This window comes from Neopsephotus bourkii, unplaced genomic scaffold (assembly GCF_033783945.1).
Source record: "Neopsephotus bourkii isolate Nb327-2 ecotype Australia unplaced genomic scaffold, CSIRO-AGI_Nbou_v1 NB_1433, whole genome shotgun sequence".
Taxonomy (NCBI): domain Eukaryota; kingdom Metazoa; phylum Chordata; class Aves; order Psittaciformes; family Psittacidae; genus Neopsephotus; species Neopsephotus bourkii.
This window is the reverse complement of record NW_026901910.1, coordinates 151493-165380: the sequence shown is the minus strand read 5'-3', so window position 1 is coordinate 165380 and position 13888 is coordinate 151493. Positions and strand designations below refer to the sequence as shown.

The following is a 13888-nucleotide window of genomic DNA, read 5'->3' as shown; positions in this document are numbered from 1 at the left end:
AAGCGGCCCCGCGCCGTGCCCCGGAAGTCGCCCTCGAGCACGGGGTTTCCTCGCGCCCCGCGCCAGGCGCTTCCTTTCCGGGCCGACATCTTGTGGAGCAGCCCCGCCGCAGCATGGTGAGCGCCGGGCGGGCCGCGGCGGCGGGCGGCGGGGCCCCGCGGGGAGCCTCGGGAGGTCCGCCCGCTGCCCGCCGCTCATCGGCCGCGCTTCTCTTCCCCCCCGCAGCCGCCCAAAGACGACAAGAAGAAGAAGGACGCGGGCAAGTCTGCCAAAAAGGATAAAGACCCGGTCAACAAGTCCGGCGGCAAAGCCAAAAAGAAGGTGGGAGCCGGGGCGGCGGGAGGTGGGGGGACCTGGCTGGCGTGGGCTCCAGGGGAGGCTTTTGGGCTCCCCCGCCCCGGCCCCTCAGCGTGTGGTCGGTGCGTGGCCGGGGAGGCACATGGTGGTGTTGGGGGAGCTGCTGCTGAGCCGCGTGTGCTGGTGGCACATGTGAGGAAGAAAAGGCTGTGATTTTATCCGGAGCTTTAGGCCCGCCGGTTGGAGATGCTGTCGGTGTTATCTGCGGTATTTATGTTTATAAAGACGATTTGGTGCGTCTTGTTAGGCCTTTAATCTGGGAGTGATGGGGAAACGTTTGATGGGATATCCTAAAGCTGGATCTTTCATTACAGTTTAGAAGATGGCTTAGGGCTTGTTTTCCTGTTTCCAAGTAGAAGTGGTCCAAGGGGAAAGTGCGAGACAAGTTGAACAACCTTGTCCTGTTCGATAAGGCCACCTATGACAAACTGTGCAAGGAAGTGCCCAACTACAAGCTCATCACGCCTGCGGTTGTCTCAGAGAGACTGAAGATTCGCGGCTCCCTGGCGAGGGCTGCCCTCCAGGAGCTGCTCAGCAAAGGTGAGTGCTCAGAACTGTTGGGTACATTCCTTGCTCACTCGGGCTGCATCTGTAATAGACAAACGGGTGTGCTTTTGGCAAGCCACTGCCTTAGCTTGTGTTCTGAAAGTGCTCCAAAGTGAGGAGCAGCAGCTCTGCTGCATTCACTGGCGTGCCATGCTGAGGAAATGGGCTTGAAGGACAGGTGGTGACAGAGCTGCTCCCAGACCAGAACAGAAGCCGTGCACAAGCACATGTATGGTTGTGTGTGCTGGTGCTCCCTCTCACACGTTGGCCGGTCTCAGAAGGGAGCACAAGGCCCCTGACCCCCAGTACACACGCGCTCAGGTACTTTCCTTTTCTCGTAGGTTTGATCAAACTGGTGTCCAAGCACCGGGCGCAGGTGATCTACACCAGGAACACGAAAGGTGGGGACGCGCCGGCCGCAGGGGAGGACGCGTAGCGAGGAGGTGAGGCAGTGGCTCCATGTTGGAGCCAGCTGGGGCTTTGTTGGGAGCTAACACGTGGCTGTGCCTTGGGCGGCTGTGCTGTGCCTCTGGGTGTAGAGAGGACGTCCCTCGTGCTCCAGAGCAGTTGGTGATTGTCCCTGTGCGTGCTCTGCCATCGGTGTGCCTGCTGTGCCTGTTGTCACAGAGTGCTGTGCAAAGTGTTCTTGTTGCAGCAGAGCTTGTGGACTCTGTGTTCTGACTTGCTTGTCTGATTTGGGACTTCTTGCCTTGCAGGTTCCCCAGTGGCCCCGTCAGCAATGTGTCCTGTGTAGATGCACACAATAAAATTTTGTCACTAATTCCCAGCTTCCTGGGTTAACGGCCTCCTTCTTTCCTTCATGAGCTAGAGGGGAGGCTTTAGGTCCCTGCACAGTCTGGGCCAGGAGCAAGCATTCCTGCTTCCTCTCAGATACCCTGACATCTTGCAGTGTGTCAGTAGCGTCCTGCAGCTCAGCCCCTGCTGCAGGAGGGCCTCCACCAGGGAGCACCCAGTGCAGCCCTGCCCGTTGTGCACCCTCCCCTCACCAGAGCAGTGCAGGCACTCTCTACACCCCGAGCTCTGTGCTGCACCCTCCCCTGTCATTGGCTCTGTCTGGGTGCCTATGGTGGCAACCACCCGGGCAGTGGCCCTAGTCATAGGGTGAGTGCTGACCATCCCACCCGCCTGCCTGTGCCAACTGCCACGCAAACTGCCTCGACCCGCTCTGTTCCCCGCACTCCCTTTTTTGGGGGCAGGTTTTTACCCACTCAGGGCTGGTGCTGCTGCTCCTGGCTCCGCTCCCTGTGAGTCAGCTGCTCCCATCAGCTGAGCTGCCGGCTCCAGGGCAGGTCCTGTGAGGATATGAGGCTCCCTTGGTGGTTCTTGTTGCTCTGAGTTAGGTTCCTGGCCACTCAAGTCCCTGCAGACCGGCCATACCCACAGATCTTTGTGCAAGGCAACAGCAGATGTCAGGTTGATGCCTCAGGGGGAAGTGTTGATAAGCAGCTCTAAATAAGGCTAGAAGCATTTTATTTAAGTTATAAAAGTTTATTTCTCAAAACCTCATGTCTTTAATGGGATGTGATGCTACACATTGGCACAGGACATGTGGCACCAGAGCTGCTGGTGGTGGGACTGCTGCACTGTGGCCAGGCACCAAACAATCAGATGTATGTATTAAATAAGAGCACTGAACTTTGCACAGCAGCACTGACAAAGCTGCAGCTTCCTGCAGTGCACCTTCCCACAAGAGCTTGTTTTCTTCCCTGCTCCTCTCCTGATCACCTTTTTCCCTTCTTTTGCCCCGACTCAGTTCTAAACTGATGCCTGAAAGAGAGTGTAGAAGTCAGCAACCTTTAGAAAGAGGTAATGAACGCTGCCTCACCCCACAAGGCAAGTAACACAGTGCACAGCTTTAGAACAGCAGCTCTGGTTTTGCTCTCAGAGCAGCAGCAGCCTCTCCAGGTAGCTGACAAAGATCTGTGACACACGAGAGGTACCAGCAGGCCAGTACACGGGTCTGGAAGGTAAGGCAGGCCCCTGCCTCCACAGCCACTGCTGTGCTTAACCCCGTGCTAGGATGGCATGGTGTGACCCATGCAGCGAGACCCCTCCTGACACTTGCTGCTGCCAGAGAGCCCGCTCCATGAGCGGCCTGTACAGATGGAGGCCACAAACCCTGTGCTGCCCTGAAGCTCACCTGGACTGCCACCTCCTGCCGTGGTTCCACACGCGCCCGAAGGAAGGGAGCCAGCTCTCACCGGTCTGAGAGGTATGGTCAAAGTTGGCACCCACGCGCTCGGGGGGCAGCTTCTTGAGCTTCTGCTTCTCCTCTAGAAAAGTTTTTCATTCAGTGAGTTTTCCTGTCACAGTGCTTTTGGTTCTTTAGTGTGGAAACCTGAACGTGAGGTCAACTGAAATGAGCACAAGCTGCTGCTCACTTTGTTTCAGAAATTCCTCGTATGAAGGTCCAATTTGTTTGCTTCCATCCTCTTCCTCCTCCTCCTCCATTAGCCACGGAGGTTTTGCACCTAGGAGACACAGGTAATGTATTTAGCTACTGTAGTTACCCTAAACTTGTGATGGGGAGAAGCATCCTCCCTTCCCTCATCCCTGCAGCTCTCCCTACCCCGCAAGCAGTGAAGGACAAGTAGCCCTGGGGCTCTGCTCAGCTGGCAGTGGCAGAGCATACCCCACACCGTATGTTCCACACAGCACCGAGGTTTTGAAATACAGAACCTTTTTCTCTAGCATGTCACCTATAAGCAAAGGCACGAGCACCTCGTGCTTGTGCTGTGCCTGCTTCGAGGTAACTCTGAGTTACCCCTGTGATGCTGACAAGCCAAGAGCTTGCAGCAGGGCGCCACCTGAGGGAGCCGCAGGTGCAAGTACCTGTGTGAACGTTCCCTTTCCCTTCTGTATCCTGTCAACAGAAACAGAAAACACTGATGAGAAACTGATGCTTTTAAGAGTGTTCCTAAGCAGACCAGAACTGAAAAGTACTCTGTGTGTTCCCTTCCAGAGGCAGGTTCTGTCACAGGAAGGGGGAGGCTCTTCTCCACTTTCTTTAGGAATATTTGTTCTTATAGGGTGTGTTTTAGAACGTTTGCTTAATGAAACACAACAATGCTGGAGGAGTGAAACCCTCAGCTCCTTGCTCACCTGAATCCATTTTTTGTGACAGAGACTGCAACCCCTTATTTTCCTTCATAAGACCCTCTGTAACCCTGTGGTTAAATTGAAGTTGTGCTCATTAGCCAGGCACCCCTACCTGGTGGCCAATGAAGGTCAAAGCCTGGCTGGGCTCCATCCAGTTTAAGTCGGGTCCCATGTGTGTCCCGCTTGGGCCAGGCTGCTCTGCATCATGAGAGGTGTCCCTGGAACACAGAGGTGAGTGACAGCTGCCCCTGGCTGGACAATGCCTGTCCAGAGGCTTCTGGAGCAGAGTTTGTGTCTGTGTTTGGAGAGTTCTGTGCAAAATGGGAAAGAAGTGTTGTAGGGGTACCACAGTGTTACCGCTTTGTGGTTGTCGGTGCTTACACATGTGTGGAGGGGGAAGAATCTCTGGGATGCTTATGATGGATAAAAGTTTGTGAAGGATCTGAGTGAGCTGATGGCAGCAGCAAAGGAGCGAGGCCGCTGCCGTGGCAGGGCCATGACCTGAAGCGGGGTATGTGAGGGATGCGGTTCTCACCTCTGGGGTGCTGCCGGGGGGCCATGGGGGGCAGGTCCTGCGCGAGGCTCTGGCTCTGACAGAAGCTGGGTGTGATTCAGGAAAAAGGAACACTATTCCCGGTGCTGAGCAGAGCCACCCCCTCCATCCCCTCCCACCTCCACCCCCGAGCGCGGCCGGTTCCGGCGGGGGTGCATGTCCCGGTGCCCGGTCCCCACCGGGGCGCAGCCAGGGCAGGATACAGCTCACCGACCTGCAGGGCGGCCCGCACCGTCTCCCGCTGCCTGCGCTCGGCCTCCCGGATGTCAGCTGCCATCTGCGGGGACAGAGCGGGTGAGGCGGGGCCGGGCGGGTCCCGGTTCGAGGGGGGCCGGTCCGGGGGGTACCTGTTGGATGCGCTCCTCCTCCCGCCGCTGGTGCGCGGCCACCGCCCGCTCCAGCGCCCGCGCATAGCGCTCGTACTCCTCGGCGGGCACCACGCACTGCGCCCGCAGCGCCGCCTCCGCCCGCTGCTCCCGCCAGAACCGCGCCGTCTCCCGGCGGTGCTCGGGCCTGCGGGACCGGGTCAGCGCCGCCGCACGCCCACTCCCGCCCCCCCCCGCCCGCCGCCGCTCACCCGGCCAGGTGCTGGAGGAGCGCGGCCCCCGGCAGCGCCAGCGGCCCCCGCCGCCCGTCCCGCCGCACGCCGCGCCCGCAGCACGGGCACCACACGCGCCGCTCGTGCTCCGCAGGGTCGTAGCGCAGCACGGCCGCGCCGCCACCGCCGCCCTCCTCCTCCTCCTCCCCTGCCGCCGCCGCCGCCGCCCGCGCCGCCGCCACCTCCTCCTGCAGCCGGCTCAGCGCCTCCCGCAGCCGCCGCCGGTGCGCGGCGCTGTACAGGTGCCGGCGGCCCGCGAAGGAGGAGCGGCGGCACAGCGCGCAGTAGTGCACCGCCATGGCCGCACCGCCGCTCGCACTGCGCAGGCGCGGCAGCGGGGCTGGGCGGGTGCGAGTGTCCCGGTGCCGCGGTCTTGCCCGAAGCCGCCCGGGGCTTGGGGCTGCTCGCGTTTCTCAGCGTGAGCTGCCGCGGTTCGTGCGTAGACCCGCTCTGGAGCCGCCTCGTGCACCCAGAAACGCTCTGACCCCCAGCTAACCGCCGTGTGACACTGCAGGGTACCGCCGGTGATGCCTCCGGGGGGGGCTGGATGTACCGAACTGGCAGAGACCGTGGGAAGGGGAAGCTACAGTAGACAATTAAGGATAATAGTGGACAGGAGGAGCCGCAGGAGGCAATTAAAGAGTGACTGTCCCTGACTGGTACTTGGAAGATGTTGGAGCTGGCAAGGAATAGGGACGTTGGAGCTGGGAAGAGGATGTAGATAAGAAAATCAGATGGACCTTTCACCTGATGTAACCACAAGGCAGACACAGATGTGCTTGGCTAACTGCTTGAAAGTGTATAAATATCGTGTAATCTTTGCAATCAATGATCCAGCTTGCACTCTGCCTCTGGGTCCGTGCCTCCATCCTCACACCTGCTGCCCATCTGCACCTCTAAGGGCCTCTGAAGTGTTTGGGGTTTGTGTTCAGTAAGGGCAGGGGATACTCATGGTCTATGGGAGGTCCAGACTGGGTATTAGGGAGAATTTCTTCCATGAAAGGGGAGCCAAGCACTGGAAAATGCTGCCCAGAGCAGTGGTGGCATCATTGCTCCTGGAAGGGTTCAGAAAACCCTTAGTGACAGGGGTTAGTGGTGGCCTTGGCAGTCCTGGGGTACAAGTTGGGCTCGATGAACTTGAGTGTCTTTTCCAACCTGATTGATTCTGTAATTCCAGCCTGGCCTGACGGGAGGCGAGCATCAGGCTGCAGCCACAAGGTTACCTGAGTGCTGCCATCCAGGGCAGCCAAGGCCTTCAGAGACTGTTCACCTTATGTCAGGTCCTGCTCGGACATACAGACAGACAACCCAGTGCAGAGCCACCCTGCAGGGTGCTTTGAGTGCCGCTCAGGGAAGGAGCTTCCACCCTAACGTGCGCATTTAGACTCTATCAAATCCCTTTTAGTGCGTCTGTTCCTTCGTGCTCCTGTGGACACGCAGGTGAAAGGAGCCAGCCTCCAGCCTAGCAGTGATGTGGATCCCTGCCCACTGGGCTTGCAGTGCGGGAGGCAGGCACATGGGCTTGGAATAACATCTGTGTGGCAGGGACCCCGCACACCCAGCCAGGTAAAGCATTCTGTGCCTCTGGCCTGAGGTGCTTTGTTAAGGCACAGATTAACCCCTTCCTGCAGCTCAGTTCTCTGCACTGCAGGAGCGCTGTGAGAGGCAGCAGCGTGCAAGGAGGACTTTGTGTTACAGGCATAGTGGGTGCCAGAATGCCTCTGCAGCTCGAGCGGCTGGCAGAAACTCACCTTAATGAAGGAATTAAGTATTGGCCATCTTTCTTTCTTCTCTCTCTCCCCCCCCATATTTCAGTCCTTCTGTCACAATGCTCATAATTTCCACACGTGGTTCCTGTGAAGCTGCCTGTGGCACCACCTCAGAAAATAGGCTTGGTTTGAAAGCACATGGCACAGCTTTCAGAAGCAAGGAGCCAGAAGGGATCACAGCCCAAACAGAGAGCTCATCAGGTCTGCAAAAGAGAGAGTCAGAAGAAGTTGGGATAGGTACTTGAGCCAGAGCAACTGTTCAGGCACTGATGCTGCAGCCACAGTCCTGTCCCGTATTAAACTGCCAGCTATTGCAGGGACTGAGATGACAGCTCTGTGCTTGAAAGCAGCCTGGTTGGCTAGTGGGTTTTAGGACTGGAACGTGCTTTAGGTCATCGCAGGCAAAACACCAAGGGGGGACCACAGTTGAGTAAAGGAGCCAGGCTGAGTAGATCCTGGGTGTGCTTTCAATCTCTTAGAAAGTTTGTGTAACTTTCCTGAATTGCTTCTTTCACACATGGCCCCTGCCTAATCTGTCCTAGGTCTGATGAAGGAAGCGATGTAGTTTGTGCTAGTAAAGGGTACTTGTCATACATCCTCATCCTTCTGGCCCACTCACTGTCACTCCTGTGCTTGGAGGGGATGTGGGAGGCAGGTGGCACTGGTGGAAACAGAGTAGTTACAAACAAAATCCAAGGCTTGGCTTTGTACCAACAGGCAGTTAGATTTCAGACTCTACACATGTCGACCATTTTGCAGGAGGACAGAGGTTATGCTGGTAGCAGAGGAGTACAGCAGGGACTTGCAGGAGTCAGACAGAAAGAGGCAGTGTTGGCGATTGCTGGAAAAGATTGTGCCATAACGTTAGTGTTATGATGTTGGGAGAATCTCAGCTTGAAAGTGAATTCCCTGACCCTTGCACTAGAGGTTTATCTTGGAGTTGTTTGGGTTATTTCTGTGTAATGAAAGAAAAGGGGAGATGCTTCCCCCTGCTGCTGGCTTGCTCTGCAGTGCTTTGGGCCAGTGTCCCTGCCCTGTTTGCTGTCACTGTTCTCAGCCTTTTGAGTGTTTACATCCTTTGGGACAGGCTGTTAAAAAATGAGTCAAACACTAAACCAAGCTTTTCTGGACAAGGTAACCCTCAAAGGGCAGAGGGAAACCTGGCACGCTCAGGTTTGCCTCCTCAGTAAAAGCAGCTGTGATAGTTTGTGCCCCACTAAGGTTTGGGTAGTCCTTGTTAGGCATCCCATGACTATCAGGTCAGTATGGCGTGGCTTTTGTGAGATGCAAAGGGCTCTCCTCACACTGCTTTTCCCACCCTCGTGTGACAAAGTTCAGTTGTTTGCAGAGACGCCTGCATGCTCCCTCCCTCCGGGTCAGACGCCTCAGGGGTGAGCAGGACACGCTTGCTGGCTTGCTTTCCTCAGAACCCCAGGCCAAACCCTTTCCCCTTCCTGAAACTGGAGCCTGCTGTTTGACTTGGGATGTGTTGCAAACAATCCAGCTACTGCAGTTTAATAATTCACCACGTATCGCTGGACATGTCACACCACAAAGTTGCTTTCCCCTTTCTGTCTGGAGCTAAACTCTCACACAGTGGTGTATGTATCAGCTGAGGCAGAGTAATTCATTAAGCCTGTGGTTATCTGTGTGCACCCTGCATTGATGCCTCACCTACCCACATAACCTTTGGTACCTTGACAGGAAGTGCACACAAGAGTGCTGGGCTGGGCACAGTGATGTCCATCACCTTGGAACAACGTGAGTATCTGGGGGGGGGCTGAAGAGGTCCTGCGAAAGCTGGATCTTGCACGGAGGTGAAGCGTCTTGCCCTGCTTCCTCTTCAGCCGGCGCGGCTTTGGAAGAGCAAGCAGGGCAGCACACTGATGTGAATGAAAGGCAGAAGGCTATCTGGGGATGGAACTTGACCGTGGGAAGGACGCTGCTCCCTGTGCTGCTCTGCAGGAGCTGCCGGGGCACAACCGGGACGTGAGGCTTGGCCACAAGAGGCCGTGTGAGCCGGTGTTTTGCACACTGGTTTCACCTGTAGCTGATCTGGAGTTAGGTGCGGGCTCCCCGGCAAAAGCTCCCGCAGAGCAATAAAGGAGATGAGATAAGATCTTCCTTTCTTCCATCCTCCCCCGCTTTCAGTGTCCTCAGAGAAGGCTGCAGCTCTCTGTGGAGCTGGTTAAGTAAAGCCAGGGGTAGGGCATAACAACATAATGCAGTGCTCCGCCCTGAGGAGCTCGGAGCAGCTGTACTCACACCCTCCCGAAATGAGGTGTGAAAAGGGCCTGCTGATAGTGCCTGCCTGGGCTGCAGGGAGGGAAAGCATTCCCCAGGTGCTAATGCTTACTTCTCACTGGTAATGATTTGAGGCGCTGCTGTAATGCAAACAGCGGGGAAAGGAGCCCTGTGATCTGCGATGGAGCTAGCAAAACTGGAAACAGAGGTGCTGGTTTCCAGCTTAAAGCATAAGAATGTTTTAGATATATGCAGTTGCGAGCAGAGACCTTTCCCTTATGTCCAGGAAAAGGCTAAAAGGCCTTGATTTTGCCTTTGGCCATTCAGTTGCTGAATCCCAATCCCATCAGCTTGTATACTGTAGATTCTGTGTGGAAGCATCATAACCCCTGATCTCTGCTTTCCCAGGAAGGGGGATCTTGATCAGACTGATTGAGTCAGCTTGTGGCAAACAAAACCTAAGGCTGCCAATTCCTTGTGCCATGCAGAAGCTCGTGTTTGTATTCTAAAGCTGCCTCATTTTGGTCCCCCTTTAGCTTCAAAAGGTGAGACAGAATTTAGAAGAGAACCTGCTGACATGTGCAGAAGGCCAAAGCTGCAAGCACCTCTATCTGCATCATGAACGGAACTGAAAAGGTAGAGAGGTGACAAGCTGGTGGCATCTATGCTTGGGACCTCCGGATTCTTCAAAGCCGGCTCTTTTCAGGTGAGTGTTATCCGCACGGAAGCCAACTCATGGGATATTGTTGTGGTTTAATCAATGCCAGACAGCTTTCACTCACTCCTCCCTCCCCCTTCTTGCCCTCCCCCTACTCCTGGAGGGACAGAGAGGAGAATGAGAAAGAATGCAACTCCCAGGGGTTGAGATAAGAACAGTTTAGTAACTAAGGGATAACACAAATCACTGCTGCTACCACCAATAATAGTAATGATAAAGGAGATAACAAGGGAAGAGAATACAACACCTCAGCACCAGGCGACCAGTAACTCGCCCCCCCAGCCTGACCAAGCACGGACAGATACCTCCTCCAACCCTCCAGTCCCCCAGCCCTTCCAGGTAACTCCCAGTTACCTCCTGGCCATGACGTGCTGTGGTATGGAATACCTCTTTGGTCAGTTTGGGTCAGGTGTCCTGTCTCTGCTTCCTCCCGGCTTCCCCTCCTCCCTGGCAGAGCACGAGGCTCACAAAGTCCTTGGCCAAACCAAAACATCATTGTTATCAGCTCTGTTCCCAGCCCAAAAGTCAAAACCCAGCACTGCACCAGCTGCCAGGAAGGAGAAAAATGACTGCCACTGCTGAACCCAGGACAGATATTTTTGCTGAAAACCAGTCTCACCCACTCTCACAGACCTTGTTACCAGCAGAACTACAGGGAAGTTTTGTGAGGATGAGGGTCGGGGTCAGGGGACAGTTCTCTTTCCTTGCTGATTCCCATCTTCTGGTGCTTTAGATTAAGACTTGTTTGCAAATCAAGAGAAAAGGCATTTCAGATTCCAGGTGTAACTGCGAGTGTCCTCTATTACTTCTTGTGGTGTCTGACTTCTGCACATGCATGTGAGGTGTAGGTTGATGTCTTTGGCCAGGCTGGCTTCATGTGAACGTCCTGTCTTCTGTGAGCCAGAGAAACTGGATTAGCTCCCTTCTATGAAAGATGTTGGATGAAAGCTCATTCTTCTCTAACGATAGGGGAGGTCTGTGACCACTTCCAATGCAGGGTTCTTACTGAAGTCTGACTTGAACGGCTCCTGTATTCTACAGCCCCTGAGAGCTTTGAATGTGTACAGAGGGGCATCTGCTTGTCCTTGGTGATAGGAGGGTATTGCTGTTGTCTTGACTTTGCCCAGCTGACAGTGTTCCTATAGAGGGAAGCTCAGTGGGCTTGGTGCGGACTCTGGGCTTGTGGATGCTGGTTGTGCCAACCAACTGTGGAGGTTGTGTGCATGTGTGTGTATATATATATGTCTATATGTATATTTTCCCCTGTGGTAGAACAGAGATTAATTTCCAGTTAAGTAATTGGTACTTTTCCCCATCTTCCTAGCACGGGGTGTATGGTAGGTGTTTGGCTTGTCCTGGCACAGCATCACTCCTGCTGTGTTGGTGTTGCTTCAATTCCCAATGCTGTAGCAAGTGGCTGATGCTGTGACTGTAATATAGAAAAAGCTCCCAGGATATGCATGGACTGGGATTAAAACCAGTCCTTTCTGTTACAGATAGGCAGTGGTGACAACATGGGTGGGCAAGGGGAGAGGGAATGTGATGCAGAGAGAGATGGTTACTTCACTGGCACTGGAGCAGGGGCAGTGTCAGAGTGCCTGCTTAATCCTGCAGACGCCTGGTGTGTCTCTGTTGGTACTGTAGGTAGATGCTGCTGCTGTTGTAGCTGTTTGTAGTCTCCTCAGGACGCAAGATCTCAACAGCTGTACTTGATGAGCATCACAGCCTTTTTTTACTAGCTGTATTCTGGTCTCTCTGAGCAGATACGCTATTTTTTGGTGGGGGAAAGGCAGCCTCTTACCCCCCACGTGCTCTGAGCCTGTGAAGTTGCAGTTAAAGAGCTGAACTCGGGTCTCTGCCCCTCCTCCCTGATTTTAAAACCCACTTCAAAGGTGAGCTGGCGGACGATTGAAGCGACCGGTTCTGCCAGGCTCACCGCCGCTCACCTTTCCTGCCGCTCCCCCGCAGAACAAAGCGCAGCGCTTCCCTTTGATTTCCCCCTTTGAAAGCCAGAGGGGACAGAGGCTCAAACGCTCCGCAACTTTTTTGGTGACTTCTCCTGTACCTTCCTGAAGTGCTGGAGGGATCAGGACAGGGCTCCGGGGAGGAGACCTTGCTTGTAGCTCAATTAGCTCTTGGCAAAGGCTGGCTGATGGGATGCTCCATCCTTCTGGCTGTCACAGCCAGTTTGCAAGGCAAGGTCATGCGTGCAGCAAGCGCAGAAAGCTGCCACAGAGCATCTCGGAGTCAGTGGCTTGGACCGATGCACACGGGGCTCTCAGGGCTGGGCAGTGCCACCTCTTGCTCCGCTGCTGCCTGAGGGAGGGCTCTGCCCTGTTCTCCTTTCTGTGTGCTTTGTGCCAAGGAGAGGCGGCACACGGCAGAGCTGGTGCGGAGCCCGTGCTGCGGCCTCCCAGGGGGGAAGAGGAAAATCAGGGAGTAGTGTCCTGCAGCCAGCACCCAGGGCACGGTCTGCTCGCTGGCACTGCTTCTTGTCACAGCACCAGGGCAGGATGGAGGACAGGGTACGAGAGCAGGGCTTGTCTTTGTGATGTGAGTTTCCAGACCTCCTTCTGTGCCATCATGGCTGGGGATGTTTGCAAAGCTTTAACACGTGAGACTGTCATTTGCAAGCAGGCAAATGACACCTGGCAGGGCATCCCTGCAGCATGTAAAGGTGGCAAAGACCACCTAGTACTGAATCAACCACCTCACCTAAGTGTGCAGAGCTCTCTTATCAAAGTGCCAGCTGAGCTCTGCGGTGACAGGACTGTGGCTTGCAGCAATGCAGCTGCATGGCCAGCACATGCAGTGTGTAGTGGGAAGTGATGCAGGTCATGGCTGCGATGTCAGGAGCAGTGGGATGCTGACTCGGTGCAGGAAGCAGCGGTAATAAAGCAGTAGGAATTGGTCATGTTGAAGGAAGTACCAGATGACAGACTTGGGCTACAGTTTATAAATCTGATCTCTGTAATTCTGGTGAGACTCCTCGTGTTTTATGGCCTTCGTCACTTCTGTGCACGTTGCAGAGCTGCAGAATCAAGAGGAAACCTCCTGCTGCTGCTGGTTCAGAGCCAGGCTGGATGCCTGTACATGGCTTCTTAAGGGACAGTGCTGAAAATATAAATACATTAGTGTGGGTGTGGGTGTGGGTGCACCTGGGTGCAAGAATTGCTGATGCTGGAATCACATTCAGCTGCTTGTGGTGACCCATGTATGAGGGCATGTGCCTTTGCATAAGATCACTCTGTGGTTCAGCCTCCCTCACCCTGCTGGTAGAGAATCAGTGAGATGAAGAGGACCGAGCCATGGAATATTTAGTCTAAAACCCCAAACCTTTTAATTTTACTGTGGGTAAAACAGGGATGTTGTGTCTTTAAGGCACCCCCTCCTCATTCCCCGAATACCTCAAGGCCTCGGAGTGATTCTGGAGGAGAGGATCAGTGCAGGAGTTTAAGGCATCCTTCCCTGCCCTGCTGCACTGCTCACTTAACTGCTCCGAAGGCTGTGCTTTGCCGTTGCCGTGGAAACCATTAGTTGCTAAGCAACTGGAGCATCATCTGCGCTGAGCCCTCGCATCTAATTATCCCATCACAGTGGCTGAGAGGGGCTGGGGGGGGATTAACTCCTCTACCGTGGCAGATCCATTGACAACACTCTAGTCACATTTAAAGAGACATCGTCTCCTTTCTGCCACGCTCGGCCATGCTCTCTTGCTCACGCAGCTACTTGGTTTTCTTGCATCGTTGGTCTATTTAGAAGGGATGTGGGTTTCTGTGCGCAGCAGAGATGTCCCCTGTGGTCGTGGTGTGCTTGCTGCCCATGCACAGAGCTCTGCTGGGAGCTCTTGCTGTCCGAGTTACACGTGGTGCCTGTAGCTCCGTGTATGGATCATGCAGTCCTTGCTTTGAGGACTCTGGGCCATGCTTTAAGTCCTTCATGTAACTCCTTTGTGTTGCAATGGCTTCAGTGCTGCCCCTATG

The 13888-nt window shown here is 55.0% G+C and overlaps 3 protein-coding genes across 5 annotated transcripts in view; 2 read left to right on the top strand and 1 right to left on the bottom strand.

The window, feature by feature from the left end:
• Window positions 1-2: 2 nt before the first annotated feature.
• On the top strand, window positions 3-1685 carry RPS25 (ribosomal protein S25). Its single transcript, XM_061368236.1, has 5 exons — window positions 3-116; window positions 226-321; window positions 714-897; window positions 1245-1346; window positions 1620-1685. The coding sequence occupies exons 1-4, from the start codon at window positions 114-116 to the stop codon at window positions 1337-1339; spliced, it is 378 nt and encodes a 125-aa protein (XP_061224220.1). The 5' UTR covers window positions 3-113; the 3' UTR covers window positions 1340-1346; window positions 1620-1685.
• A 706-nt stretch (window positions 1686-2391) lies between these two features.
• Window positions 2392-5492, bottom strand: CENATAC (centrosomal AT-AC splicing factor). Of its 3 annotated transcripts, XM_061368231.1 has the most exons (9): window positions 5154-5492; window positions 4924-5089; window positions 4791-4853; window positions 4559-4623; window positions 4136-4241; window positions 3757-3787; window positions 3306-3395; window positions 3065-3197; window positions 2392-2691 (listed from the first exon to the last, which is right to left on the bottom strand). In XM_061368231.1, exons 1-9 carry the CDS (start codon window positions 5471-5473, stop codon window positions 2646-2648), a joined length of 1020 nt encoding a protein of 339 aa, XP_061224215.1. In that variant the 5' UTR covers window positions 5474-5492; the 3' UTR covers window positions 2392-2645. The 3 variants fall into 3 exon arrangements, 2 of the variants coding, with proteins under 2 accessions (XP_061224215.1, XP_061224216.1); XR_009727688.1 differs by lacking the exon at window positions 2392-2691 and having other exon boundaries at window positions 3078-3197; window positions 3689-3787; XM_061368232.1 differs by lacking the exon at window positions 2392-2691 and having other exon boundaries at window positions 3071-3395; window positions 3689-3787.
• Window positions 5493-8364: 2872 nt separating this feature from the next.
• BCL9L (BCL9 like) overlaps window positions 8365-13888 on the top strand; it is a 58691-nt gene continuing 53167 nt past the window's right edge. The window contains exons 1-2 of the mRNA XM_061368264.1: window positions 8365-8704; window positions 9724-9893. Coding sequence (XP_061224248.1) covers window positions 9852-9893 — 42 coding nt within the window. The 5' untranslated portion in view covers window positions 8365-8704; window positions 9724-9851. The remainder of the gene's footprint in view (window positions 8705-9723; window positions 9894-13888) is intronic.

Coding starts and splice junctions, on each gene's coding strand:
- RPS25 (XM_061368236.1), top strand. Junction 322..713: donor GCGGCAAAGCCAAAAAGAAG/GTGGGAGCCGGG, acceptor GTTTCCAAGTAG/AAGTGGTCCAAGGGGAAAGT. Junction 898..1,244: donor CCAGGAGCTGCTCAGCAAAG/GTGAGTGCTCAG, acceptor CTTTTCTCGTAG/GTTTGATCAAACTGGTGTCC.
- CENATAC (XM_061368231.1), bottom strand. CDS start 5,473: ATGGCGGTGCACTACTGCGCGCTGTGCCGCCGCTCCTCCTTCGCGGGC. Junction 4,854..4,923: donor AGGAGGAGCGCATCCAACAG/GTACCCCCCGGA, acceptor CTGTCCCCGCAG/ATGGCAGCTGACATCCGGGA. Junction 2,692..3,064: donor GGCAGGAGGTGGCAGTCCAG/GTGAGCTTCAGG, acceptor ACTCTCTTTCAG/GCATCAGTTTAGAACTGAGT.